The 13,862-nt window shown below is 45.6% G+C and overlaps 1 protein-coding gene across 4 annotated transcripts in view; it reads right to left on the bottom strand.

The window, feature by feature from the left end:
- Window positions 1-215: 215 nt before the first annotated feature.
- Window positions 216-13,862, bottom strand: part of PTPRA (protein tyrosine phosphatase receptor type A) — a 167,992-nt gene continuing 154,345 nt past the window's right edge. For all 4 annotated transcript variants that reach the window (XM_080686389.1, XM_080686386.1, XM_080686387.1 and 1 more), the window contains 8 exons: window positions 13,091-13,240; window positions 12,146-12,239; window positions 11,748-11,824; window positions 11,125-11,259; window positions 6,883-7,008; window positions 6,652-6,803; window positions 1,112-1,247; window positions 216-511 (listed from right to left, as the gene is read on the bottom strand). In XM_080686389.1, coding sequence (XP_080542515.1) covers window positions 437-511; window positions 1,112-1,247; window positions 6,652-6,803; window positions 6,883-7,008; window positions 11,125-11,259; window positions 11,748-11,824; window positions 12,146-12,239; window positions 13,091-13,240 — 945 coding nt within the window. In that variant the 3' untranslated portion in view covers window positions 216-436. The remainder of the gene's footprint in view (window positions 512-1,111; window positions 1,248-6,651; window positions 6,804-6,882; window positions 7,009-11,124; window positions 11,260-11,747; window positions 11,825-12,145; window positions 12,240-13,090; window positions 13,241-13,862) is intronic.

Raw genomic sequence — 13,862 nt, 5'->3', positions numbered from 1 at the left:
GCGGGGAGGGGTGGGATTACTTACAGAGCAGGGAGGGAATAGCGGCCTGACAGGGCCCTGGGACAACCAATTTCCTCAAGAGCTCTGAGAGCTTTGTGCTTTTTTCTTAGTTGATGTTACGCTACCTGGAAAGGGTTTTGTGTTTCTTCTTTAGGAAAAGATGTATAAAATACAGAACAATTTGGCCCAACTTCCAGGCAGAGAATTTCACGATATCAGTCCAAACATCACACTATTTAATTCCCCAATAAAACATTGGAAAAAGGAGTATCAGTGCTAACACATTTACATATAAAATCTCCACCTAATAAGTAATAGAAGCCTATGTACCAATTTCTAAAACAGTTATAAGATATATACACAATTTCGGGTATATTAACAAACAGAATATTACAAAATATTAAAGGCAATGCTCCTGTCCATGGGCCTCATCACCTTACTTGAAGTTGGCATAATCTGAGAATGCATCAATATATTCCTGCACCACCTTGTAGCAGAACTCGTACTGTTCCTGGAGAGCGAGAGGAGGGGGAAAGGCAGGGTTACTGATGAGAACACACATGTGGTTCCTGCCTGAGTTCTGACAGCATCCCCTTGTGGGGAGTGCAGCTCATCTCCTACAGACGGAGGCGACCAGAGAAGCGGTCAGACGTGTGTGCTGGTTTGGTAGAGCTGGTGGGGAGATGGCTCTGTGTGGCCCACACCTCACTATGACTGTCAGGCTTGAGGCAGCTCATTAACTCCCAAATATCTTAAAATTTACTTTCCCCATACTCAGTGGTTACTGGTCAGACTGTCAGGAGCCAGACCTCTTCACAGGGAGCCTGAGCAGAAGAGAGGAGGCACTCCTGAGTCTTCCCTTCCCCAGGGCTCATGGAGAAGTGTAGACAAGTCCATGGGGCGCCCTGCCCAGGCCAGGAGGGGTACACCATGAAGAGAGTTACTGGTGACAGGGCTATCTGCTTTCACTGCCTCCCAAGACTCCTTCTGTCTGGGGAAGGGAAAAACGGGTCTGCAATTACATAGACTCTGACAACTAGGAAGAGTCTCCCCCCTGAGCTGCCCTGATGAAGAAGGGCTACAGTTGGTGTGGACACACGGGGCAGCATACCAGTGTCTGGACCATGTGTGGCCTCTGCAGCCGCAGGCTCTTGACGGTTTGGAAGACATCCAGAATCCCCTCTGCTTTCACCCGTTCCAGGACTGTGCTTAGGGCACAGAAGGTCCCTGTCCGTCCTGCCCCCGCACTGCAATAGAGGAGACAAACAATACACCAACCCTCTGAGCTGACAAGGTGAGTGAAAGTGGCACTGAGTGGATAAAGGCTGAGGTTGGTGCTGGGATGGAGCAGGAGGCCCGTCTGCTCCTCACCACATAAGCCCCTGCTCACACAGCTCTGGGGAGGCAGCTGCAACCCTGCTGCCCTCTCTGCATTGCCTACTTTGCCTGGTGAGGGACTAGCCCATGGGACAGCACCAAGCCTTTGGTGTCTACCTACAAACAAGCCTGGACTGCCCTGACCTGCTGCTCACTGATGTTAGAGTTCTCATCCTCTTTCCCCTGACAAACCTGCCCCTCTGCACTGGTATGTGTATGCTGATTCTGTTCCATGCCTCTCATTTTCTTCCTAAATCCTAGGAATCCAGATTCTTGCCATGACACTGTCCACCCTGTTTAATGTTATCAGTTGATTCACTCACCAGACCCTACTGAGTGCCTGATGTGTGGAAGGGACTATGGTGGGTAGCAGTATCCTCAGATGATAAGATATGCAGCACAGGAAGGAAAAAGAGAAGAGTTCTAGGAAGGGTGGGGAGAGATGCTATTGTGAGTAAGGTGGTCAGAGAAGGCTCTCTGCTAGGTGAGCAGAACCTGAACAAGGTGAGGACAAGGCTGGATGGCTGTCTGGAAAATAAGCACTCAGGCACAAGGCAGGAGTGTGCCTAGGTGCTGAAGCTGTGTAGTTGGACCTGACGGATGGAAGGGAAGAAGGAAGGCAGGAGAGTGCCGGGGTGCGGTCAGAGCCCTCAAGGAGAATGCCAGGCCCCTGGAGTACCCCTTGCCTGGCCTGGGCAAGGAGCCCTCAGGTCCTGTTGGGCCTTATGAACCGTTGTTAGATTCAAAGTAAAGGAGTGATGTGGTCTGACTGAAGTTTTAAAGGATGCCTCAGGCTGCTGTGTGGAGAACTGGGGAAAGAGTGGAAACAGGAAAAGCAGTGAGGCCAGTGTAATTACTGGGGAAGGGGATGTGGCTTGGACAGAGAGGTCCTGGTGGAGGGAGTGAGAAATTATTTTGCAGGTAGAGCATTCGATGCACATGTATGAGAAATAAAGAGGAGAATAGGAAGACTTCAAGGCATCTCACTTGAGTCGAGTGGTGACTGAAATGCCACTTACTGATTTGGAGAAGGTTAGGGCAACAGTAGGCTTGGAAAGAAGGATCAGTTCTGACTGAAACCCTTTAAACTGAAATGCCCAAGTGCAGCTGTTGAGTAGGTTAAGATATATGAAGATGAAGTTTAGGGGAGAGGTTGAACTGGTGATAAAGATTTGGGTGCTGCCCTAGCCGGTTTGGCTCAGTGGATAGAGCGTATGCCTGTGGACTGATGGGTCCTGGGTTTGATTCCGGTGAAGGGCACATGCTCGGGTTGCGGGCTCAATCCCCAGTGTGGGGCATGCAGGGAGCAGCTGATCATTGATTCTTTCTCATCATTGATGTTTCTATCTCTCTCTCCCTTTCTGAAAAAAAAAAAAAAAAAAAAAAAAAATATATATATATATATATATATATAAAGATTTGGGTGCTGCCCTCGCCATTTGGCTCAGGAGATAGATTGTAGGCCTTCAGACTGAAGGGTTCCAGGTTCAATTCTGGTCAAGGGCACATACCTCAGTTGCAGGCTCCCCGCCCTGGTCAGGGGCATGCGAGAGGCAACCAATTAATATGTCTCTTTCCGACTCTCCCTCTTCCTTCAACTCTCTCTAAAAATCAATGGAAAAAATATCGAGTGAGGATTTAAAATAAGAAGAAGGTTTGAATGCTGGTATCAAAGCCAGGAGACTCAGCCGGGCTCACCTAGGGGAGTAAGTGTTAGTTGACACAGAAGAGGTACAAGGACTGGGCCCCGGACCACAGATGGAGAGGAAGGAGCAAAGGTGACAGAGAAGAAACAGCTGATGACAACAAAAACTGAACAGGAGGGCTGCAGGAGAGAAGCTATGCTGAAAGCATTCCACAGAGATGTGAGTGATCAACTGTCCAATACTGATGAAGGTGAAGGATAATGAGACTGTGACCTGGGGAAGGTGACAGGAGCCCCTCACAGGGGCAGCTACAATGGAGTGTGAATGTGTGTGTGTTTGTAATTGGAATGGAATCAAGAGAGAATGGGAGGAGACTAATTGGAGAGTAAGTATGAACAAATCTTTTAAGAACCTTTAATATTAAGGAAAACAGAGACATGGAGGGGAAGCTGGAGGGGAATTGGAGGCAGAGTTTTTTTAAAAAAAATATTAAGATGGGAGAAATTATAGCATATTGTATGAAGATGTAGTTATGTAGGTAGTTATTCGAGGACAGCCTGATCATGTAGCATAGCGAAGTCACGTCCCTGAGGAGATAAAAGGAGACAGAACTGGTATCTAAGTGGAGGGTCAGGGGGTGCAGACAGGCTCTAGTGTGGCCCCCAAGATACCCGCCTCCTGTTGATCATGCCCCTGTGTGATCCCACTCCCTTGAGTGTGGAAGGGACTTGTGATATGCTTCTAACCAACAGAAATAGCAAGGGTGATAGCATGTATACAATTACATATACATGATTATGTTACATGAGATCATAATGCCTGTTTTGCAAAATGCCTCTCCTTTGCTGGCTTAGAAGAAACAAGCAACCATACCGAGAAGGTCCATGTTGCAAGAAACTTCAAACAAGAGGCTTCCAGTCCAGCAGCCTACAAGGAACTGAATGCTACCAACAACCAAGTGAGCTTGGAGGTGGATCCTTCCCTATTTGAGCCTCAGGTGGGTCCACAGCCTTGGCCAGCACCTTGATTGTAACCTTGTGAGACTCTGAAGCACAAGACTCAGCTGAGACATGTCAGAATCCTGAGCACAGAGACTGAGAGATAAATGTGTGTTGTTTTCAGATGCGAAGTTTGTGGTAATATTACACAACAACAGATGATTAATGTAGCTCTCTTCAGAGAGGTCAGACAGCTCATCCACTGAACAAGAGGGCTGCAGGGTCCACAGCACCAGCACAGGCAGATGGGGAGCTGTGGTGGTGGGAGTATGTGGAAGTTCTGATTGCTTCTCTTTTCTTAGTCAGATAGAAAACACAGTCACCTCTTAAATATGAGAATAGGAGAGGTGCTGGAGGTTTGAGGTTTGAAAGGAGGCATAAAATAATCATCTGAGAAAAAGGCTGGCAAGTTTTTCTATAAAGGGCCAGATAGAAATATTGTAAGTTTTGCTGGGAAGAGACAAAATTAAGTAATAACTGGGCAATTGTAACTTCTTGTGTGCTGAGCAGCACTGTGAGATGAGGAGGACTCCACTAAGATCTCAGCTCTACCACTGGAGCATGAGAGTTGCCACGACAACACAAACACATGAGCACAGTCGTGTTCCAATAAACCTTGAATTTTATGTAATTTTCATGTCATGAATTAGTCTTTTGATTTTAAAAAAATTAAAAATATAAAAACAGTTCTTAGCTTTCAGGCTCACACAAAATCAGGTGGCAGACTGGATTTGGTTACAGGCCCTACTTGCCTAGCTCTGGTCTAGGAGCCTGGGAGATGCAGAGGACTGCAGGGCAGCACTAAGGGCCAACCACGAGGTCATGGGTCAGAAATGTAAAATGAGGCCCATAACACGGTGCTTTCCTTCAGTCACATTCAGCTGCCTGGTGCAGGTACAGGGCAGCTAGAGAATCTGGGATGTCCTAAGAGAGGGTGACCAAGAGTGAAGAGCACGGGGGATAAAAAGTATGGGCAGGAAGTCTCTGGGCCACTGAATCCTTTTACTTTTGCCGATCCAATGGGCAAGAGCCATGTTTCATTGTTTTCATTCCCATTTCTCATATTCTGAGTAAGGTCTAGTATCATTTCACGTTTACTGTCCATTAGTATTAGTTAATGTACTTTGCCTTTTTCTTCTTCACTTTTTAAAATGATTTATTTTTGTACAGATATTAATTAGCATAGTTCAAATTTCAAAAAGGTCCAAAACTCTCTTTCCTACTTCATTTCTCTGCCCTTCAAATTATCTCCTGGGAAACAAGCAATGTCATCAGGTCCTTGTGTGTCCTTGCACAGGTATTTTATGCTTACTACATAAACATATACATATTCTTTCCCTGTCTCCCACTGCTTTTCTCCCCAAAAATAAATCTAGAGGATTATTCCATACCAGTCTATAAACAGATTCCTCATATTTTACAGCTCTGTAGTATGAGACATATCAGAGCTTACTGAATCAGTTCCCTATTAATATATGTTTATATTATTTATAATATTTTACTATTAGAAGCAGTGGTTCAATCCTTGTAATTATTTCATTTTGGCCACTTGAAGAACATTTACTGGATACATTCCTAGAAATTCCTTTGCTCCTTTATCTATTTTCAAACCAATTTGTAGGAATTTTTTTTTTTAAATTAACTTATTTTTTGTTGTTGTTAATCCTCACCTGAGGATATTTTTCCATTGATTTTTAGAGAGAGTGGAAGTGAGGGAGAAATAGAGAGAGAGAAACATTAATTGGTTGCCTCCTGCACATGCCCCGACCAGGGCCAGGGATTGAGCCTGCAACCTAGGTACGTACCGTACCCTTGAATGGAATCAAACCCTGGACCCTTCAGTCCAAGGGCCAATGCTCTACTCAAACTGGCTAGGGCTGTAGGAATTTTTAATATATTCTTCCTTCCCCTTTAAAATAGTATTTTTTCCTAGTTATAAACTAATGGTAAATATTTTTTCTAAAATGTAATCGCGAACAACATGCTCCAAAGAAAATTCACCTTTCCCCCCCACAATGAGACCCCTTTTGCTATCTTTCTTCTGTCAGTGACACTAAACATTACCAGTAACCCTGTCTCAAACCTGGGAGACACCCTGACTCCTCTTCTCTTTCACAACTATATTTTTAGTCTTGTTCATTTTTCTCCAAACTGTCTTCAATATCTGCTTTTCTCATTCCTGTGTTTCACAAGGAGGCCAGGTTCCCAGGCACATAATGTGTGAAGTTCAAACACCAGGATCCTCTCCTATCATCTGGCCTACTCCTAGGGTAGTGGTCGGCAAACTCATTAGTCAACAGAGCCAAATATCAACAGTACAACGATTGAAATTTCTTTTGAGAGCCAAATTTTTTAAACTTAAACTTCTTCTAACGCCACTTCTTCAAAATAGACTCGCCCAGGCCGTGTTATTTTGTGGAAGAGCCACACTCAAGGGGCCAAAAAGCCGCATGTGGCTCGCGAGCCGCAGTTTGGCGACCACTGTCCTAGGGTCATCAAACTTGACTGCCACGTGCTCACCAACAACCTGTTCTTTCCTCACGGTCTGATACATGCTCATGATTGCCTCCAACCGGCCTGCTTCTCATCACTTTCTTTCTCTCTCCTCTGAGGGCTGGGGTGAGCGGTACCTGCAGTGTACGGTGATGGGGTGGTTCCCTGACTGCTGCTGCTGCTTCTGCACAGCTGCGATGATGTTGATCATGCCCTTTCCATCGCTGGGGATGCCCACTTCAGGCCAGCCGTGGAAGTGGAACTGCCGGATCTGCCGGCTCTTGTTCTCCTTTGGAGAAAGGGCCATTAGAGAGGTAGGGGCACCCAGCTTTCCCTGTGGGAGAAGCCTCATCCACCAGCCATCTTACCCTGGTGTTGGTGACCAGGAGGTCTCTGATGGTGTAGCTCTCACATTCCTCCTCCTTCTTCAGCTCCACTGTGATGTCTCCATAGGACACCAGTCCATCTGAGGGCCAGTACTGGGCACACTTTTCCTGAAAGGACAAATGAGAGAGTGTAAGGGGCTCAGAACACCATGTGTGGAAGAGGCAGGGCTGCCCCGTGAGCTGCCTGCCCTCTTCTCAGCACAGCTACCTATTATCCAATACCCTTCACCCCCAAAGTATTGAAAACTGAGAGGGTCATAACGTTACTTAACATTACTCCAGGACATCTATATTTAACAACTTATTTCCACTACCAGAGATAATCAATTAACCATTTGGTGTTACTTACGGTGTACTTTGCAACACTGACAGTCTTTGAAAAACTCGACCATCACCCCATAGGGGGATCCAACACTCAGTGGCAGGGTGGAGAGAGGAGGAGTGAATATCTTTGTTCCAACTTCTCCCCTCCATTTTTTTGTTTCCTTGGAGTGTTCCCATATCTTACAGCTGTTTACATGCCAGACTGCTAATCCAGAAAAACGGAACCCAATTATATCACCCTTGCCTAGCCATGGTGCTTTACTGCAGCCCAGTCCACAGATTGCCGTCATTCTTCTTTCTCTTTATTTCTTTCATCTGCAATGGTACCTTAAAGTTGCTAGTACTTGCATGTCTGTCCTTGCTAGTTGAGAAGATGGTTTGCTGTTTGTTTTTAATTTTAAAGATTTTTTACTGACTTTTAGAAAGAGGGGAAGGCAGGAATGAGGGAGGGAGGGAAGAGGGAGGGAGGGAGGGAGGAGGAGGAGGAGGAGAGAGAGAGAGAGAGAGAGAGATATGAGAGGGCAACACTGATCGGCTGCCTCCTGCATGCCCTCCACTGGAGATTGAGCCTGAAACCTTTCAGTGCACAGGGCAATGCCCAACCAACTGAGCCACACTGGCCAGGAATACCATCTGTCTTTTTTTATACCCGGCTCAGTTCCCTCTACAGCTTCTTGTGGGCTGGGGCTGCTTCTCTTCATCTTTGTATTCCCAGCACCTTCCACAATGTCTGCCTATGCTAGGTCTCACTAAGTATCTGGTAAATGAATCTGTTAATGTCTGTAGAACAACCCAAGGTATAAATACATAAATAAAACAAAATCCTGTTCATTTCTTTCGAGCATTTTGGGGAATATCTTAGATACTTCATTACTGGCAATTTAAAAATCCTTAATAACCCCTATCGTCAGCCTGAGGACTGAAGGGTTCGATTCTGGTCAAGGGCATGTACCTTGGTTGCAGGCTCCCAACCCTGGTTGGAGGCATGTGGGAGACAACCAATTGATGTGTCTCCCTCACATTGGAGCTTCTGTCTGGCCCTCTCCATTCCACTCTCTCTAAAAATCAATGGAAAAAATATCTTCGGGTGAGGATTAAAAAAAAAAATCAATAAAAACACATTAAAAAAAATCCTCAACCATAAATGTGCTATATTTTCATTATAAAAGATTTGGGGAAATTAAGTATAAAAATAAATACCACTGATAGTTTTTCAGTCTAAATAAAATCACTACTAAAAGTCCATTTAAAAAAAGAATACTGCATGTTACAAAGTATGACACAAATGTAATGAATAACCATTAAAGCTTTCTGACTCTCAAAGAAAAAAAGTCAATTTTAGTAAACTTTCTTGCTTTTTATATAGTTGTGATCATTCACTATGCCCTTATACATAATAATGAGCTTATTTTAAAACACAGGATTATTGGCCCTGGCTGAGGGGGTCAGTTGGTTGGAATGTTGTCCTGTTCACCAAAAGGTTGCAATTTGATTTCCAGTCGGGGTGCATACGGGAGGCAACCAATCAATGTTTCTCTCTCACATTGATGTTTCTCTCCCTAAAAATCAATAAAAAATAAAAAATGTATCCTCGGGTAAGGATTAGTAAAGTAGTGGATCAAATAAATGCCACAGACCAGTGCTTTTATACATGGGTTGCCTTGGGGTGAGCCCCTCTCTTCAGTTAATCCTAAGTAAGGATCACCTTACATAGATTATCCTTGTTTTTAGGGCACTGACAGGTAGAATAAGTTTTTACTTTATTTTATTTTATGATATTATTATTTATTTAATTATTTCTTCTCTTTTTTTTCCACCTCCTTGTCTTTTTTAAAATTGAATTTTATTTTTTAATTGATTTTTAGAGAAAGGGGAAGGGAAAAGGAGAGAGAGAAACATCAATTGGCTACTTCCTGCACGTCCCTTACTGGGGATCAACCCCACAACCTGGGCATGTGTCCTGACTGGGAATCCAACTGGCAACCTTTCGATGCACAGGACAATGCCCAGCCAACTGAGCCACACTGGCCAGAGCTAGAATGAATTTTTCTACCACAGTTCCCTCCTAACATGCCTTTTACACAGTTATTAGGACTGAAGATTGGGGCTTTTGAATTATTAGAACTGCTAAGATCCTAATGGGCTTGAGAGTATCATAGTGTATGAGCTAAAATCACACGACAAGAAAAAAAATACTGTGGACCCTCGAACAACACAGGTTTGAACTACACAGGTCACTAATACAAGCCTTTTTTTCATTAATTATACAGTCAGTCCTCTGTATTCCCAGGTTTCACATCCGTGAATTCAACAAACCACGGACTGAAAACAGTATTTCAATCTGTGGTTAGAAATCCATGGCGATTCCTGGAACTGATCCCCTGAACGTAGCAAGAGACGACTGAAGTGCTTGGAGAGACAGAAGTTATACATGGACTTTCAACTGTGAGGCGTGTCAGGGCCCCAACCCCCGTGTTCAAGGGTCCATTGTACTATGGTCCCACACCTAACAGCTTTAAGATATTTTAGATCTTAGTTTAGGCAAAGAGGCATAACAGAGAAGAAAAGGGGCAGACTGGAAGGAGGTCCCCAGGGATACAGAGTTGGGAAACTATCAAGAAAGTCCCTTCTTAAAACAGGGCAGGGAGTTGGTCAACAGTGAAAGCAAATGGGGGACCTGCTGTGGCCAACTAATGGGGACAACTACCCAAGGTGGTTACAGATGGTCAGAACCAAAAAGAGTTACGTTAGCGCTGTAGAGTGAGTTTCAAGGTGACACAGCTATTGTAGGGAAGCAGGTAGGGTGTGCTGAGCAAAAACAAGCCTGGTAAAATTTTAGGATTTAAAGAATAAAGAGCCGAAACCGGTTTGGCTCAGTGGATAGAGCGTCGGCCTGCGGACTCAAGGGTCCCGGGTTCGATTCCGGTCAAGGGCATGTACATTGGTTGTGGGCACATGCCTGGTGGGAGGTGTGCAGGAGGCAGCTGATCGATGTTTCTCTCTCATCGATGTTTCTAGCTCTCTATCCCTCTTCCTTCCTCTCTGTAAAATATCAATAAAATATATTAAAAAAAATTAAAAAAAAAAGAATAAAGAGAAGCCACATTAAGACAATTACAGATGTTGAACTGATGGTAGGAACTTATCCTACTCAGCCAGGTGAAGGCTACAGGATTTATTTAATTGAGCCCTCCATGTGGACAGAACAACACAAACAAGGAAGCAGGTGGACTTAAAGCCAGCTACGTGAGAGAAAAAGGGAACGGAGGTAAATGCAACTCCAGGGTGCCTCCTGTGGCTGTGAGGTGGGAGACGGCAGGGAGCTGTTACTGAGGTAGCACTATCTCCAAGGCTGAGTTAAGCTGCTGGAAGGCAAGGTTTTGGGGGAGAAGGTACAGGCTTTGGAATATTTTAAAAGAGCAACTTCAGTGTAGAAATCTATTGAAAATGACTCTCCTCTAGGCAAAAGGGCAGGGACTCCCTGCCTTCCTCAGGAGGTAGAACATGGGCCTGAGGAATCCGGACCAGGGGCTAGCAGTGGCTATACCCACTGTAGCCCAGGCTAAAAATGCCTTGGGATCCTGTTGAGGATAGAGAGCCCTGCCCTGCCTGGGGAGGTGGGAGGAGAGCACAAAGCTAGGCTGTGGGTAGGGAGGACAAACTGTATTCAGAAGAGAGAGGGTGAGCTGTCTGGCCTCAGACCACACTGCTCTTCCAGTCCTGAGAGAAGCTACTGATTGCTCAGATACCAACTGGCTGGGCAATACTGCCTAGAGATGGCTCTTTGGGCAGTTTAAGTTAAAGAAAAGGTCCAAACATACCTCATAACCCGCACCCCCCCCAACCCCCAGCTTTCATGTGGCCTCTGTCTCCTACAGCCCAGGACCTTTTTGTGCTCACCTGGCCTCTCTCCTCCAGCTCTGTCAGCATCACGATAGAGCAGGATTTCCACTCCCAGATCATTCGCCAGAAGTCCTCAATTGTGTGGAGAAGAGGGCCCTGGCTGGCGATGTAGGAGTCCTTCTGCCGGTAGCCCTGTGCAGGCCATGTCAATGGTAGCAGTGAGGTGGTTTAATCAGGGAGGGGCTAGTGGAGAAGAGGCTACTAGGAAGGGATGGGGATGCTTGGAGGCAAACCCATTTTAGGCAGAGATTCCTTTTAGTCAAGGACCAAACTCTGTCTGGTAAGCTGGTCTTTTTCTATGAGGGTGAGGGAAAGAGGGAGCAGCAGGCCCTGGTTGGTGATGTAGTCCTTTTGCCGGTGAATGGGAAAGATCAGAGGTTTTCAGCCTTTGGCTGTGGTTTATGTTGTGAACTTTTTCCTCCAGTTTTTACCCTGGTACAGCCCCTGCTTCCCACCACCTTCTGCTCTCTGGGACCTGACAGATCTAGGGTAGGGATCAGTTCTGAACTGATGATTGACTCAAAGTTAACTTTCCCAACACCTGGGGGATGAGGGGAATGCAAGGCCCAGATGACTCTCCATGGCGTGTTGGGAGCTCTGGGGACACAGACAGCACTTACATCAATGAAGGATGCGTTCACGTAGTCTGTGTTCTCCTCACCCCTCTTAACTGGAATGATCACTCTGTTGAACTCATCTGTAGGAAGGAGAGCAGATTGTGGTTCCTTAATATCACCTGTCCTCTCTTCCCTCTCCTTCTATTTTTCCTCCCCTCCCCAGGCTCTGGGCAGATATAATCCTAGCTGGGCAATAACATGTCTGTTCTCTGACCAGGAGGGAGAATCCCTTTAGCTTTCATGCTCTTTAATTTTCAGAAGCCATTAAAGAACTGGGGGCAACCAGAGGCATGCCATAATTCTTGTCTCCAAGCTGATCATTAACTAGTACCTGAGAAGTGGAAAAGGTGTAGGGGACGGGTTGGAGGTGAAGGCTTTGGGGGTGGGGAGAGGGCTCTTACATGGAATGATCTGTAAAACCCGGTTCTTCTTCATGTTGGCTGGAAGGTTTCCAGTCCGCATCTTGTCATTTTGGATTTTGATTGATGTTAATTTCTGAATTGGGAAGGGGAGGGAAAACATTATTGATCCCAGTAACTGAACTTGACAAGATTACTAGTATGCCTGTCACTGAATCTGTGTCTCCAAGCCATTCTGGCTGCATACAGCTCCTCACCATAACCCTGACCTTCATTTCCACGTCTTTGTTGGAAGACTTTCTTCTGTCTTTAAGCTTGGTCAACAAGTCAAAAGAGTGTTTGGGAAACTGCCTTCCTTCCAGGCTCCTGGGGACCCTCTGGATTCCCTTGGGCTGGAATTTAATGATCCTGGAGAAAAGATCTTAGCCTGACAGGAGGTCCACCTTCCCTCTCCCCAGTGTTCCAGCCCAGAGGCTGTCTTTGACTCTTTAGAAAACCTTATTCAAATGTATACCACTTTCTGACTCAGGTGAGGACTGAAACAACAAAAACAAAAAATACCATTGCTGCTTTAGCCATGTGGCTCAGTTGGTTGCAGTCGTCCCTTGCACTGAAAGTTGCCGGTTTGATCCCGTCGGGGTGTGTACAGGAGTCAACCGATCGATGTTTCTCTCACATCGATGTTTTTTTCTCTCTCTCCCCCTTCCTTCCTTTCTTTAAAATCAATAATCATATCCTTGGTGAGGGTAAAAAAAAAAATCACCAATGCCTGTTCCCCCTAAAACAAACCAAGTGATTCTAATGTGCAGGATGGGTTGAGAATGACCAGGGTTTGAGTAAAGGGCCAGAGACCCACCTCCTTGACCACTCACATACCTTTTAAGTGTTTTCATCATTTGTTGGTAAATCTTCAAGGAGTTAAGCAGCCCACATTTCCCAAATCACATGAATCCTTCAATCTGAAAAGGTGGTTCAGGTCCAACTCACCTTAAACTCCTCCTCTAATCCATTGTTGCTGGTCCCTGGGATTTTGTTGTAAATTTTCTGCAGATGTGTTTCTAGAGAGGTCACTTCCAGTTCTGTATCTCCGTAGAGATAATGCTCCAGAAGGGCTTGGTATATGAAGACATACTGCATCTGAAACCGGATGGTGCCCGAGTTCCGAATTACAACACTGTCCCTGTGGTGGCAGACCTACCCCTCCAACCCCCATTTCCCTCCAGTCCGCTTCTCCTTTGATCCTAGCAGGGATAAAACAATTCACTCTAATTGTCCCAATTCAGTAACACAGGACTTGAAATTCATGAGTCACTCTGGGGTGCTGAGCTTGGGAGGGAGGGTCCTACTCTGGCACCCTTCTGGAGTGAAAGCCTGGAGAGAAAAACAAATCCAACTCCTGCCTATTCTGAGCAAAGATTTGATAGTCTGAAGGGACTATGAAAATCTGGTGACACACAAAACCTGTGCCAGCCTGCCTCCCAGCACTGTGCCCTAACCATAGAATTGATCTCAACAGTAAGGATAGGCTGGACATAGCTGAACTATGTCACAATTCTGCACGCACTAGCTCTTTCAGCTGCTGCATGCCTGCTTCCCTCAGGACCTGCTCCTTATCCTTAGAGCCCAGTGCAAATGACACCTGCCTTCCCAATTCCCCTAGATACAATGCCCTCTGTGCTCCATGTCTGTCTTAATACACAATTTACCAGGGACCTTCATCACACTGTATGATGATCATTCACAATAACCTGGGAGGCTG

This window comes from Plecotus auritus (assembly GCF_963455305.1).
Source record: "Plecotus auritus genome assembly, chromosome: 8".
Taxonomy (NCBI): Eukaryota; Metazoa; Chordata; class Mammalia; order Chiroptera; family Vespertilionidae; genus Plecotus; species Plecotus auritus.
This window is presented reverse-complemented; position numbering and strand designations above follow the sequence as displayed.